The 16135-nt window shown below is 45.8% G+C and overlaps 1 protein-coding gene across 1 annotated transcript in view; it reads left to right on the forward strand.

Annotated features, from left to right (window-relative positions):
- The window catches only part of Chmp4b (charged multivesicular body protein 4B), a 34541-nt gene that overhangs the window by 17862 nt on the left and 544 nt on the right, over positions 1-16135 (forward strand). The window contains exons 2-4 of the mRNA XM_090352189.1: positions 11845-12022; positions 13763-13877; positions 15327-15453. Of these exons, the coding sequence (XP_090208315.1) occupies positions 11845-12022; positions 13763-13877; positions 15327-15453 (420 nt within the window). The remainder of the gene's footprint in view (positions 1-11844; positions 12023-13762; positions 13878-15326; positions 15454-16135) is intronic.

Below are 16135 nucleotides of genomic sequence, written 5' to 3' on the forward strand. Positions count from 1 at the left end.
TTGGAAGTTTTGGGAAATGGGGAAGAGGGAAATGGACCATGATAGAGGATGAGTTTAATTGGAATCCATTGTTAACATGTAACTCCCATAACTAATGTAAACCAATAAAGGATCAGCTAGTGTGAAGTTAATGTATGCTAAGAGATTAGCTTTTTGATTTCTTGGAGCCTATGTCTTCAACTGTGAAATGGAAATATAGTAGTGTTAAGGGCCAAACAGTGAGACAAACTGAGCCTGAGTCAAGCACCACCACTTGTTAAATGCCAGATTTCAAGTTCATGTCACCAACCCTGTGGAAAGGCATTTATTAACTCACATGACTGTGGGAAAGGATAGGATGGGGCCCAGTCCCTTTCTGCCAGATGACTACACTTTTACTGACTTCTTTCTAAGGCTTCTCATGGCTTTAGGCCAGTAGTGTATGGAGGTGTTTCTTTTTCTTTTTTTTTCCCCCCTGGTATTGGATTTATTTATTTATTTGTTTGTTTGCCTGTCCTGGGCTTGAGCTCAGGTCCTGAGCACTGTCCTTGGACTTTCTCAAGGCTAGAGCTCTACCAGTTGAGCCTCAGCACCACTTCTGGCTTTTTTCTATATATGTGGCACCGAGGAATCGAACCCGGGTCTTCGTGCATGCTAGGCAAGCACTCTACCACTAGGCCAAACTCCCGGCCCCCTGGTTTTGGATTTTAAACTTCTAGCTGCTTGCCCATAGGTAGCACACCTCCAGCCCTGGCTTATAGTTTTGATTTCTGGGAGTAAATTCCTCCATCCTCATTTCACTCCTATCTCTGTTGGAGTAATCGCAGAGGGGGATTATGACTGGCTGTTAGGGTCACGTGGTCATGACTGACCAACTGCTACAGTCCAGTCAGAGTTCTGTGTGGCTCTGATGTCTTTGAAAGCCATCTTGTGGTCAGAGAGGCGCAGTAGGCTGAGGCTTGGGCTTGAGGGAATTGGGCCTTAAGAAAACAATTGCTCCATGGTGTTTCTCTTTTCTCTTAGGAGAGCATACTGCTGGAATAGTCTTTCCCAGCCCCAGCAGGCCTGGTGAGGAAGTCAGAAGACCCGGGTTCTAGCTCCTAGGTCAACCTCTCTACTAGGCTTTGCTGTAGCAAGGTTTACTGAGCACTTACCACTGTGTCTGCTCTCCAAGATTACATATGCTAGTTCAGTTTCATGGAGAGTAAACAGGAGATAAGCAATAGGGTTTCATGATTTATAAGCTCTGGATCCATTTTTAAATTTAATTTAATTGTTAACTCAAAGCCTTGCGTGCTTACTGTGCAGGTGCTGCTACCCCTTGAGCCACCCTGCCAGTTCCTTTATGCAGTGGTTGTTTTCTTGCTTTATACCCAGGCCAGCTTGGACTTTGCTCTTCCTATTTGTGCTTCAGTGGGTTGTTGGCATAATAGGCATGTGCCACAGCACCTAGTAGTTGATTGAGATGGAGTCTTGTGAAATTCTTTTATTTATTTATTTATTTATTTATTTATTTATTGCCAGTCCTGGTGTTTGAACTTAGGGCCTGGGCACTGTCCTTGAGCTTTCTCAAGGCTAGTGCTCTGCCTCTTGAGCCACAGTTCCACTTCCCGCTTTTTCTGTGTATGTGGTACCAAGGAATAGAACCCAGGGCTTCGTGTATGCTAGACAAGCACTCTACCTCTAGGCCACACTCCCTGCCCTCTTATGAACTTTTATTCTTAGGCTGGCCTCAAACTACCATCCCTTTATCTCTGCCTCCTAAGTAGCTCAGTTACAGTCTTTTTTTTGTGTGTGGGTGGGTCATGGGGCTTGAACTCGGCCTGGGCATTGTCCCTGAGCTCTTCAGTTCAAGGCTACTGTCCTATTCTTGAGTCAAGCCCCACTTCCCATTTCCTAGAGGTTAACTAGAGGTAAGAGTCTCAGACCTTTTTGTGCCAGGCTGACTTTGAACCTTGATCCTCAGATCTCAACCTCCTGAGTAGCTAGGATTTCAGGTGTGAGCTATCACGACCATCTTCAGTTACAGGCTTGAGCAACCACACTAAATAATCTGTTTCCTATGTCTTGTCCTTTATCTGGTGCTTCTTTTTGGCCAGGCAGGATGTCTCTCTGAAGCCCCCTCCTTCATGTCTGTTTCTGAAAGGAGAGCAGGTGATGTGGTCTTCCTCTTGTTCTGCATTTCAGACAAGTGTGCATGCTGGAAGTAAATTTCTGCTGACATTCCTCTCTTTCCCAGCTTCTGCACAAACTTCCCCAGCCCCCATGGTCATCTCAGTTGCCAGGGCACTCTCATGCTTGCTCAGGCAGAAGGGGGCCCTTGTTGGCATGGATTCAGCTGGAAGCAGACGAAGAAAAGCCAGTAGGAAAAGAAACAGTGCATCCCAGCCTGGGAACGGAAACCAAGGGCAAGCAGTTTCTCTTATTCCAGCCAAGAGGCTGGTCACCTAGCTAACAGCATCCGGCCTGGGTCCTGGCAGGTGGTGGAAGGGGACCCGTCATTGCCTTTCCTCTTGCTGGGTAGCTTCAGCCCACACCTCTAATACCATTGTTTAAACAGTTTTGTTTATGGTTATGATTTTATTTATTTTTTTGGTTGGTCCTAGTGCTTAAACTCAGGGCCTATATGCTATCCCTGAGCTTTTTTGCTCAAGACTAGCACTCTTAACACTTTGAGCCATAGCTCCACTTCCAGTTTTCTGGTAGTTAATTGCAGATAAGAATCTCACAAACTTAAGCTGGGTATGGTGGCTCACACCTATAATCCTAGCTACTCAGGAGGCTGAGATCTGAGGATCAAGGCTCAAAGCCAGCCCGGCACAAAAGGGCCTGAGACTCTTACCTCCAGTTAACCTCTAGAAAATGGAAGTGGGGCTTGGCTCAAGGATAGGGCAGTAGCCTTGAGCTGAAGAGCTCAGGAACAACACCCATGCTGAATTCAAGCCTCTTGACCCACAAAAAAAAACCCAAACAAAACAAGAATCTCACACACTTTTCTGCCCAGGCTGGCAGATAGATCCTCAGATCTCAGGCTCCTAATTAGCTAGGACTACAAGTGTGAGCCATCGGCATCTGACTGGTTATTGTGTTAGCATAGCTGCCTTTGTCTGAATAGGGGCAAAATTTGGCACCAGGATGGCTCTTGCCTTGTCTATTTGTGTATCAGTCATGGGGCTTGAACTCTGGGCCTGGAATGGCTTTTACTTTTTTTTAGATATTCTTATAAATGATACATAATTTGGTTTTGGTTTTGTGCCAGTCCTAGAGCTTGAACTCAGGACTTAAGTGCTATCCCTGAGGTTTTCTTGCTCCAGGCTAGTGCTCTACCACTTGAGCTACAGCTCTACTTTTGGCTTTTTGGGGTTCATTGGAGACAAGACTGTCATGGACTTTTCTGCCTGGGCTGGCTATGAACCATGACCCTCAGATGGTAGTCTCTTGAGTAGCAAGAGTTATAGTCATGAGCCATGAGCTCTCAGCAGGTATGTAATTTGAAAAGTACTTCTGTTCTAGCCACTTTGTACCTTTCTAGAGATAAGAAGTTACAATGCCCAGGATAGTTTCTGCAGATACAAACATAAGCACATATAGACATACAGAAATGACAGCACTTTGGTGACCTTTGAATCCTGTGCCTATGTAGTTTAATGATGAATAACTTAAATTTAACCCACTTGGCAGAAGACCTTTAGCTCAATTTTCCATTGTATGGATTTAGAAAATATCAATTCAGTCAGGTGTTGGTGACTCACATCTGTAATCCTAACTATTTAGGAGGCTGAGATCTGTGGGTCACAGTTCAAAGCCAACCAGTCTTATCTCCAATAAACTACTCAGAAAAAGCTGTGGTGCTGTGACTCAAGTGGTAGAATGCTAGTCTTGAACAAAGGAAGTTCAGGAACAGAGCAGAGCCCAGGCTCAGAGCAGGGGAGAGAGAGGAGGGGAGAAAGGGGAGAGAGGAGAGAGAATATAAATGTGAATTTTGAAGCCCACAGAAAGATCTGGAAAAATGATTTCTCCCTCCAGTGATTGTAGCCAGATGTGCTGCATTTAGAGGAGAATCCTGAAATCTGGACTTGTGTGTGAAATATGAACTATTCCAGTATACATATTACAACTTATCTGTGAGCTGTAGAGACACTGTTTTCTGAAAGCTGTTTAGATGGAATTCTGCAGCCAGCTGGTACACAGGAGTGGACCTCGGCCTTGGACTCCAGAACACAGGCTCTCTAATTGTGGCCCTCCATAACCAGGAACATGTCACTTTCTTCCCAGGATCCTAGTTCCCCATGGGCTCGGAGTTATCCTTGTCACTATGAGCTGCTTCCTAGCTGCCCGCTGGGGAAGTGAACTGCCTGTCAGGGCTGGGGACGTGGCTGTGGGGGAGCTTGCCTGGCATGCCTAAAAACAGCCACAAAGACCCCACCTTGGCATCCTGCTTCCTGCCCACTTGGAACCCTGCTGTAGCACTGCCACAGGAAGCTATTAGCAGCTCTTTTGGGAGCAGGAGGTGTCAGCTACCTTGGCCTATGTATGGTTCCCTTTGTTGAGTCTGACTTCCCTTCACCATCTTTTCTTTCTGTGAGCTGGACTTCTCCCCCTGGGAAGTCGAAACAGCCCACTGTTGATTCTCCATCTGTCACTACCTCCTGGTGTAGTCACAGAGCAGGTCCTGAGCTTACTGTACCTGATAAAAGCCCCCATGTCCTACAAGGGGGTTGACACAGAAAGAAAATGAGGGTATGTGGCAGAAATTTCAGAAACCTTACCAAGTTCTTACTAAGGACTTCAGCTCTTTTAGAATACAAAAGAAAGGTCATTTTAGGTCTTGGGCAAAGCTCTGGAGTCCCTTTTGGGATGAGAAGCTGGAGAGCACTAACAGGAGTAGACACGACTGGGTATTCTGGTGTACCTGCCTTTCCACTGTGCTGTGTTCAGTGCTATTTGCGGCAAGAGGTGGCTCTGCCCTTGCAGGGCTTCTGGTGTAGGGGAGACACAAGGTAGGCTCAGGGAAGGGGGATGAACCTCATTGCAGCCTCCTCAGCTTTGTAGTCATCAGCCTAGCTGCAGGATGGTCACATGGTTAGGTTGTATCAAATGTAAGTCCACTGGGAAGAACACTTTTGTCCAATCAGAAGCTTTTGCCACTTGGCCTTATGAAATGTCAGAGTTTCTAGACAGATTGAGCAATGTCTGGGTGCCCTTGGAGCTATACTGCTGGCTTGTAGAAACCGGGGTGTAGGGGATGGCAGCAGAGGCCGTCAGGGGCCCCAGCTTAGGCAGAAGCAGGCCATCTGTTTGCTTAAGCAGGATGATGTTTGTCCTTGGAGAAAATATGTTCAGTTTGCAGACAGGCTTTGATCCCTGGCCTGTAATTATCTAACTGTATGAGTTAAGCAGGTGATAAACTCTTCTAAGATCCTAATCTGTCAAGTAGAATGATAATAGTATCTACCTGGCGGCCTTGAGATAGAGCAAGTAAAGTGTCAGTCGCGGTTACTGGTACCCCAAAGGCCTTCGTCCGTGTTAGCTGTTGTCGTATACAAGAGGCTCCCTTTATCTGAAGTCTCACTTTCGTACTGTTAATTACCTGTGGGTCATCTGTGGCCTGCATGAAAATGGTTTGTGGAAAATTCCAGAAAGAAGTTTATAAATTTTAAATAACTTTTCTATGTTATAATTGTTATGCATTATTATTCTCAGTCTTTTGCTGTACCTAATTTGTAAGTTGAACTTTATCATAAACTAGGTTCTGTTCGCAGTTTCCAGAAAGCACTGGGGGATCTTGGAACATCTTTCCAGCAGCTCCTCCCCCCCCCCCACCCCGTACTGCTTGCCTGCCACTCCCGCTTGCTTGGGGAGACACACTGGGCTAGGGGAGAGGACAAGACAAGACAGGGACAAGAACGTGGAGATCCTCAGAGAGCTAGATCATGCTGGACATGAGAGGCCGGATGGAGATAGCACCACATTCACTGTATTTTTCACAGGTTATTTTTCTCATCTTGTCAAGGGCTACTGCTGTTACTCCCATTTGCACTTGCTGAACCACATTAAAGAGAGGCAAAGTAACTTTCTTGACACACACCCAGCTTTGGGACTGAGATTCTGACCCAGTTTCTTGACACCTTTCTCTGTGTCCCAGTGCTGGCAGACTTCAGCCAAGGCCCTGGGGAAAACAAGTCAATTGTAAGGTTACAGATACCAGCGGTAGACGTATTTATATATTTGTTTTTTATATTCTAGTACTGGGGATTGACTTGGGGGCTTGCTACATGCCAGGCATGCAGGCATTCTACCCCTTGAGCTATGTCCCTAGCTTTTGTTAGTTTCTAGGACAGGTTCTTGTCTAGGGTGATCTTAAATGCCTAACCAACTCTGCATCCACCTCCCGGTAGCTGGGAGTTACAGATGTGCACCCCCATGCCCAGCCATGACAGACACATACCTCATTCCAGTCCACACAGAACCCCGATGGCATGGGGTTATTACCACGGGCACTAGTGAGGTAAAGAAGTAACTGGCATAGGGTGGCTTGATTGTGGAGCTGTAAGTTGAAGCTGGACAGCTGGATACCCTAGATCATCTTGGTAACATGAGGTGAGCCAGCATTTTCCAACCTTGCTTGGCTACGCGGGTATTCATCAGATGAGGCTTTATACAGAGCATGTGTTGTATGTGCTTCTGGGACCGATTAGGTGGTTAATTGTGGGACTGCTTTCTTTTATCCTTGTCCCTCTGAAACATATAAGGGTCTTCTTTCTTCCTTTCTAGGATTTTATTTTGCGGTGAGTACTGTACTCCCTGTGTATTTGTTGATAAAGCCAGCAAGGTTTTAGACTCCAGTTTTCTGTACATAAACAAGTACTTATTTTGCCTTCTCTAAATGAGTGCATTAGCTCCCGTCTGTGGAGAGCAAATTAGGGGACAGAGAGACATCAGAGGAGGAGAATTCTCTTGAGAAAGGTGTCTGTGCTTCCGGCTCCAGCTCCTGGCTGTGTGGGAATGAAAACAGCAGTGTCAGGGACAGCATTCCATGAATAAGGCCTTCTGTTCTTCAGGTGAGCCTGATACACAGAACCATCTCAGTGTGGGAAGCAAAGTTTGGAGTTTGAGTTGTGAGAGCCGGTATTGTTCCTGAAACCTTCATACAGGGGAGAGAGATGGCAGCCCCACCCTATCCTCACCTTCTGAAACTTCAAGGGAGGATCAGCAGCACCCATTTGGAAAAAAAGCCTTGACCCAGGCCCACAAACACCTCTTTCTAATCTTCTTTCTTTTTCTTCTAACTGGGGCTTAGGAGAGAAAGCCACATTGCTTTCCAGTTTATGTGCAGCCTAAGCTATTAAGGAAGTTTAGGAAAGGGCAGAATTGGGAAATAGGTGAGAGCCTTAGGTAAACAGTTTTTCCTACAGCAGAGGTAGCTATGATGTATTTCTAGCAACCTTAAAGGGAACTCAGTCCAGCTGCTGGGAAGAGCACTGAACTGGAGACCTGAGCTCTTCAGTTCAAGGCTACTACCCTAGCCCTTGAGCCACAGCATTACTTCTGGTTTTCTAGTGGTTAACTGGAGATAAGAGTCTCATGGTCTTTAGTGCCTGGGCTGGCTTTGAACCGGGACTCTCAGATATCAGCCTCCTGAGTAGCTAGGATTATAGGCATGAGGCACCAGACCTAGCTACTACTGGCTTTTTTATTTTAATATTATTATTATTATTATTATTATTATTATTATTATGTGGTACTGATGAATTGAACCCAGGTCTTGGTGCATGTTCTTTTTGGACAGTGTTACCCCTTCCCTTGTGCTCTCCTAGTTTTTCCTTCCCATCCTCACCCACAAGTTGTAGACCTCATTTTCCACATAGTATCCAGTAAGTACCACTGCTACATTTGTTCACCCTTGGTCCTTCCATTTCTGTGTCTCCTCTTACACTCTCAAAGACATATAAATGAACAAATAGAACAAAAAAGAAAACAAAAATAGCAAAAACAAAACCTCTTGTTTTCAGTTCCTGGAGTTAATTTAAGTAAATATTATTTTGCATGATCAGATGCAAATAGGCATTGTGCCTTTCTGTTCCTCTCCTGATTTTGACTTCATTTTTTCGTCCAGTCCTGGGGCTTGAAATTAGCTTCTGGGCACTGTCCCTAAGATTTTGCTCAAGGCTAACATTCTACCACTTGAGCCATAGCGTCACTTCTGGCTTTCTTTGAGTAGTTTGTTGGAGATGAGAGTCTCGTGGACTTTTCTGCCAAGGCTGGGCTGGCCTTGAACCGCGATCCTCAGATCTTAGCCTCCTGAGTAGCTAGGAGTATAGGCTTGAGCCAGCAGCACCTATCTTTAACTTTTGACTGATTAAGTTTATTGGGACCACTAATGCTACATGGTGCAAGAATGCATTTCTTTTCTTTCTTCCTTTCTTTCTTTTTTTTTTTTTTTTGCCAGTCCTGGGCTTGAGCTCAGGGCCTGAGGACTATCCTTGGACTTTCTCAAGGCTAGAGCTCTACCACTTGAGCCTCAGCACCACTTCTGGCTTTTTCTATATATGTGGTACCAAGGAATTGAACCCGGGTCTTTATGCATGCAAGCAAGCACTCTACCACTAGGCCAAACTCTCAGCCCCAAGAGTGTCTTTGACACTGGTAAACTTTGTGAGTGTTGGCTGTGGGCCTCTTGTTTGCATACACAGGGCAGAGGACAGATGATCAGCAAAGTGGTTGGTGTCTTGAGAGTCAGATGTGGTTCTCCTGGCTAGGGTCTTCCTAAACATCTGAGGTTGATTCGTGGGCATGATGAGTCAGGTGCATCCAAGCCATAGTGGGAGGTGAAGCGGGGATCCCCAGTCTCCCTGCCAGTAGCCCTGCTGTGGACACCAGGCTCTGCTGAGGGCTCTTCAGATTCTCACTTTGGCAGGAGGCCCACGGTTGTGCTTGTGTCAAAGTGTCCAATGGAATGTGTCTGTGCTCACTGTGTCATTCAAGCTAAGAGTGGGAAGGAAGGGGGTGTTGCTTCCCTCTCAGATCTGAGCCTTCTGCAGAAGAGCAGACAGACTTGCCTTCCTTCCCTGCACCTCCTCAAAGAAAAGTCCAGTTGACCTCTGTCTAGGACAAAGCATGACCTATGTGTTGTATTAAAGTGGCGTGTTCTGTGAAGATGGTTTCTGTTCTCACTAATAGATGCCTTGCCCTGCATGAGTGTCTTCCCTCTGGTCTCTGCTTCTTCGGGCAGCTCATCTGTAGCTTTTTTCCCAGTAGCTGTGGGAGAGTCTAATGAAGCAACTGTCTGGAAAGAAATGTTTATTTCAACATGGTTGGTGTTGTTTTTGCTTCAGCTTTCAGAGCCAATAAAGCTGGTTATTAGATTCTGTAATTGCTGCTGTAATTACTCTCTTGGAACCAGCAAAGGCATAATTAAATATGGAGATTCCAAAGACTGTTTTTTTCCCATCCAAAAGCAACCTCTTAAACTTCTACCAGACTAACGGGTTAGAGTTCCATTATTAAAGCTGTTGTGTTTACAAATGACACTGGGACTTCTATAACAGGAAAGGTATTTATTTCAGGTGCTTCTTTGGATATTTGGATTAGCTGCTCATTAACCCATCTATTTTTATAATCCAAACATAAGGAATTTGGAAAAGTTAAGGAAGACATTATGAACCATTATGCATTTATGTAAACATTGGGGTTTGGCCCTTTGGACTTTGGCTACATGTAGAAACAAATCAGTTGTCAAGCATGGTTGAAGTTGGGTGCTAGTGACTCATGCCTGAAATTCTAGCTATGCAGGAGGCTGAGATCTGAATATCACACTTCAAAGCCAGCTCTTGCAGACAAGTCAGTTAACCACCAAAAAAAGCCAGAAGTGGGATGTGGCTCATATGATAGAGCACTAGCCTTGAGCAAAAATGTTAATAGACAGGGACTGAGAGTTTAGCCTAGTGGTAGAGTGCTTGCCTAGCATGCATGAAGACCCGGGTTCTATTCCTCAGTACCACATACATAGAAAAAAGCTAGAAATGGTGCTGTGGCTCAAGTGATAGAGTTCTAACCTTGAGAAGGTCCAAGGACAGTGCCTAGGCCGTGAGTTCAAGGCCCAGGACTGGCAAAAAAAAAAATCTAGGCTGTCCGTTAACATTCAAATCTTAGGACTGGCACCAAAGGGGAGGGGGAATTGGGAATTGAACTTAATATATATTAAAGCACTTTTATTTGTACTGTATGTTATATCTGGAAAGATGAATAATGTAATTATTTCATTTATGGATGTCTTGCTACCTCCCACGCATATCTGGATATTTGCTTCCAGATAACTTTGTTTTCTTTTTTGTTGTGTGCTGCCTCCTCCTCTTCTTCCTCCCTCTTCTTCTTCTCTTCCTTCGCCCTTTTCTCCTCTCCCACCTCCTCTTCCCTCTCCTCCTCCTCTCCCTCCCCATCTCCTTCCCCCTTCCTGAGGCTTTTTTTTTCTGTGTCCTGGGGCTTGAACTCAGGGCCTGAGCACTGTCTTTCCTCAAGGTTTCCTCAAGGTTTCCTTGGGCTTTCCTCAAGGTTAGCACTGTACCACAAGAGCCTCGGCACCACTTCCAGCTTTTTCTCTGTTTGTGGTACCATTGTCAAACCCAGGTCTTCGTGCACACTAGGCAAACACAGTACCACTAGGCCAAACTCCTAGCCCCCTCCCTTAGGCTTTTAAATTCAGGGCCTGTACCTTCACTTGGCTTTTTCACTCAAAGCACTCTACCACTTGAGCCACAACTCCAGTTCTGGCTTTTTGCTAGCTAATTGGAGATAAGAGTTTCAAGCCTTCTGAGTAGGTAGGATTATAGGTGTGAGTCTCTCACTCGGAGCTCCAGATAATTTCATGCCTATGGAATTTAGAGATAGAGATGGATATCAGAGAAATGTTAGATTGGCATACAAGGAGTGGCTGTCAATTAAAGATGAATTAGAGAAAAAGAAGCAGTATTACTGCAATAGGAAATGATAACTAAAAAGTCAGCATGTTCTTGACTATATAAAATCCATTTCATAAGAAGATTACACTCGGGATACTAAAGAGCAGGTCCAGTCTGTCATCTCAGTCTTCTATCTAAGAGTCACGTGCTGTCATTCTGAGCCTCTGGTGGGGGAGAAAAGGAGAGATGCAAGCTACACCAACCAGTGGCTTAGCTTCTCCCTGCACACTTACCAGCAAATGACCTGGGCAACTGCTTCTGTTTATCCTACAATAAATGCACTTTAAGGATGCACTGTAGTACTCAACTTCTGTGTGCTTTGGGTGTCTACTTTGCTCTATATACTTGGCTCATTCCTTCCTTATAATGAACCTGTCTGGGAGTTTTAAGCAGCTTGCCTAGGTCTGTGAGATACAATTGTATCTCAGTACATTCTTTCTCTGGGTGACTCATGTTTTAATTTGAGGAGGTGGGACACTGATTATCAGAGATAAATTGTGTGCTTGCTTCCTTGGCTATATTTGAAGCATGCAAATTTTGTATGATATTAGAAAATCAAATGTGGGCTGGAATGTGGCTAAGTAGTAAAGTGTTTGCCTAGGATGCCTGAGGCCCTGGGTTCGATTCCTCAGTACCACATAAACATAAAAGGCCAGAAGTGGTGCTGTGGCTCAAGTGGTAGTGTGCCCAGGCCCTGAGTTCAAGCCCCAAGACTGGCAAAGAAAGAGAGGAAGGGGGGGTGGAGAGAGAGAAAAGAAAAGAAAATCAAGTGCGCTATTGTGTAGCTCATTAATCCTCTATGGTAGTGGAAGCAACTTGGGCACAGCAGGCAGAAGGAGAAGCTCAGTGACCCCTAGGACATCACCCTGTAACTGGGCTTCCTGAAACTCTTTTTGTCTCCCTACAGCTGCCCTCCAGGCGCTGAAGCGCAAGAAGAGGTATGAGAAGCAGCTCGCACAGATTGACGGTACCCTGTCAACCATCGAGTTCCAGCGTGAGGCCCTGGAAAATGCCAACACTAACACTGAGGTGCTCAAGAACATGGGCTACGCCGCCAAGGCCATGAAGGCTGCCCACGACAACATGTACGTGTCACTGCTGGCCCAGGAGGGCACGGCATGCTCAGCATGGCCTATTTGCCTTCTCCTTGGAACTCTACCCAAACTGGATATGTACCTACTGCCTTTGTTTACAAGCAGATTTCAGGAATGAAAATAGACTTTTTGCCTGATTCCAGGTTATTGTGATGGGCATAGCAGAGAAGTCAGTACAAGATACTTTCACTCAAGCCTCTGGTAGCAGAGGTCTGTGTCTCAGAGAAGAGGACTTATCTCCCTGGCTTACTGTGAGCAAGTCTAGAGCTAGGTTTATATAACTGGTCATCTCTACTTTCCCCATGCTGCCAGGGCCCTGCATCCTAGGGCTGTGGAGCTTCTCTGGCCTTTTTTGCTCAAGGCTTAGTGCTCTGTCACCTTGAACAACAATGCCACTCTGGTTTTCTGGTGGTTAAAGATAAAAGGCTCACAGTCTGGCTTTTGAACTGCAACCACATCAGATCTCAGCTTCCTAAATAGCTAGGATTACAGGTATGAGCCACCAGTATCCAGCAAGTTTTTGTTTGTTTTTTGTTTTTTGTCTTGTTTTGGTTTGTTTTTTTGCCAGTCCTGGGCTTGAGCTCAGGTCCTGAGCACTGTCCTTGGACTTTCTCAAGGCTAGAGCCCTACCACTTGAGCCTCAGCACCACTTCCAGCTTTTTAGTATGTATGTGGTACCAAGGAATCGAACCTGGGTCTTTATGCACGCTAGGCAAGTACTCTACCACTAGGCCAAACTCCTGGCCTTGTTTTTTTTATTTAATTTTTTTTTTGTCAATCCTGGGCTTGAACTTAGGGCCTGGGCACTGTCCTTGGGCTTTCTCAAGGCTAGCACTCTACCACTTGTATCACAGCATCACTTCTGGCTTTTTCTGTGTATGTGGTACTAAGGAATTGAACCCAGGGCTTCATGTGTACCAAGCAGGCACTCTACCACTAGGCCATGCTCCTGCCCTTGATTTACTGTTGTCTGTAGCTACTTTTGTTCTACGAAGCAGGGATGCATATTTATTACAGAGACTATATACCTCAAGTTCTAAAATAATTACAGAAAAACTTAGTTGCTTCCTACTGTAGAAAATTGAGGTTCATACAAGGAGGTTTTGTGTAAGGGTGGATGTTCATTGAGCTGAGCTGCTTGGGCAAGGGCCACATTTGCTTCATTACTGTCTCCTCCCAGACCCCTAGCACAGAACACAGTAAATCCCATGCATGGCTTGTAGCGTATGTGTGTAGATTATGGTGAGCCATTGTACATTTGTATGATTGGCACTATATTAAAAACTTTGCCTATTTGCCTTTCCTTTGGGGCCTCCTAGAGGCCACAGTGGATTGAGTAGAAGGGAAGACCATTTCAGGTGACTTTCCTGTGTTTTGTGATTTTTACATCCCTATACAGAATTACATTTGGACAGTACAAATCCTAGTCTCATCTGACATTTACCTGTTTTCCTGTGGGACTTTGACCAGGTGCCTCACTTTGCTAAGTCTTATTTCCTCAGGGTGTTAAACTGGGTAATATCTGAAGGACACTTCCATCTGCTTGGTTCTGTGGTCCTTTATTAAGGGGAAGATGAAGCAGTAATGACAGTTGATCCCATCACAGGGGGAAATACTAACAGTAGGGGTGGGGCTAGAAAGCTGATGTGTGGAGTAAGGCTGCTGCCGCCTCAAAGACCCTGTTACACAGAGCAATCAGGGGATATGACTGTCTGTTTGTTTCATTTCAAGGGACATTGATAAAGTCGATGAGTTAATGCAGGACATTGCTGACCAGCAAGAACTTGCAGAAGAGATTTCCACAGCTATTTCCAAACCTGTAGGCTTTGGCGAGGAGTTTGATGAGGTGAGTGGCTTCATACTGATGACATAGGCCTCACCAATGACATCCAGGTTGTTCCTTGATATGTGACTGAAGGGTCTCAGGTGGAGACATTGCTGTCAATTTTTATCCTTCCAGACTTGGATGTAGACAGGGCCCGGTGTTCATTTCACTTCCCTGAGTTCTTGATTTTTTTTTTCTCCTTGGTCAGTTGTAGGGCTTGACTCTGGGCCTTGGCGCTGTCCCTGAGCTCTTCAGCTCAAGGCTAGCACTCTGTCCCTTTGAGCCACAGCACCACTTCTGTTTTTCTGGTGGTTAATTGGAGATAAGAGTCTCGTGGACTTTCATGTCAGGGCTGGCTTTGAAACTCAGATCTCAGCCTCCTGAGTAGCTTGGATTACAGACATGAGCCACTGGCACCTGGCTGAACTCTAGATTTTGAGGGCTGCTGTGACAGTGGGGCAGGTCAAGTAAACAGTGGCCCTGGGCCCAGAACTGGGGCAGCAGAGGTGGCCATGCCTTGGAGACATTTGCATGATTTTCAAAAGCTCTGTATGAGGTAAAGGAGAAGGCAAGGAAGGAGCACTTACAGCTCAGCTCTGAGGGATCTTCCAGACCTTGGTCACTACCAGTTGCCACTGTAGTGATTTGAGGACATTGAGCCCCTTGGGTTTTTGAAACACAAGAGCAGCCCCTGGTGAAGGTGTTTGTTAACAAGCATTAGATATGAGCCCCTCAAGGCCAGCTCCACTCCACTGAATTGCATTCTGTGCTTTGGCTCCCATTAGGCAGCTGCAAAATTAGCTCGCACTCTTACTCTCAGCTCCCAGCTCCATGCTTCTCATGGTTTCAGACAAGTTAGATGGGCTGAACACATTAACTTCAGTTCCTGGAGAATTCCTGAGCATTCCCTCAGCTATCCAGCACTGAAATAAAGAAATAGGACTGAAAGGCTGCCTCCTTCTTCCAGTGTGTTCTGTTTATCACAGGACCCTTAGACACACACACACATACACGCTGGTACCTACCCATGGAATGTATGGCATGTGGTGTTCATTGGTAAATGTGTTTCAAAGAATATGGGAATATGGAACCATAGCTGGGCATGGTAGCTCATGCCTTAATTCCAGCTACTCAGGGGGCTGAGATCTGAGGATGGAAGCCTGGGCACTAAGTCTGTGAGACTCTTACCTCCAATTAACCACAAGAAAACTGGAAGTGGCACTATGGCTCAAGGGGTAGGGCAATAGCCTTGAGCTGAAGAGCTCAGGGATAGTGCCCAGACTCAGAGTCCAAGCCCCATGACAAAAAAAAAATTATATATATATATATATATATATATATATATATATATATATATATATATGGAACCTGGAATTCCTTTTTGACCTCCAAAATGGAGTTCGCTGAGCATCAGGTCAGAGGGGCCAGGATTTCCAGGGTAGACTTCTCACCCACCATTTCCTTTTACAGGATGAGCTCATGGCAGAATTAGAAGAACTAGAACAGGAGGAACTAGACAAGAATTTGCTGGATATCAGTGGACCCGAAACAGTCCCACTACCAAATGTTCCCTCTATAGCCCTACCATCCAAGCCTGGTAAGTACTTCCTCACACTCTCTTCACCTGGCTAGAACAGAGTTCCATAACCTCAGCACTGTTGACATGGACAATGATTCTGGAGGGCTGCCCTGCACACAGGGAGGCTCAGCAACACCCCTCGCCTCTCCCCACTAGGTACCCATAGCAACCAACTGCCTTGAGTTTTGAGAAGCAAACCTGTCATTGCCAAATGACCCTCTGTGTGTGTGCATGTGTTCATGCATTTATGTGCACGCATGTGTGTGTGTGTGCGTGCGCGTGTGTGCGCGTGTGTGCGTGCACGCCTTCTAAGTATTGTGAAAAGGTATGAAGATTTGGGTCTGGGATCGCACTGGGCCCATCTGGTAACTTCTGTGCACACCTGTAAACCCTAGGCCATAGAACAGCCTTGGGGAAGGAAGCAGCTGTGGCTCTCCTAGAAATCTGTTTTCATAAAACCATCATTCCCTTCTCCCTGTTCTCTTTCTCTCCTGGTAAAAGTATCCCATGCAGTATTTCTAGAAAAGGAAAATCCAAGCGGTTGATTTGTTGTGGAGAGGGAGCCCGGGGAGTGGTGAGTGGCAGGGTTCCAGTCTGCTCCCTGTCTAGGGTGTATTGCGGGCCTGGACTTGGTCAGCTGTCTGGAGTAGTGGAGGGCACTGGCTGCCAGCAAGCGGCCTGGCATGTAGAGGCCATTCAG

The sequence above is a fragment of the Megascapheus bottae genome, chromosome 18, assembly GCF_031878675.1.
Source record: "Megascapheus bottae isolate mThoBot1 chromosome 18, mThoBot2.hap1, whole genome shotgun sequence".
NCBI classification, from domain to species: Eukaryota; Metazoa; Chordata; class Mammalia; order Rodentia; family Geomyidae; genus Megascapheus; species Megascapheus bottae.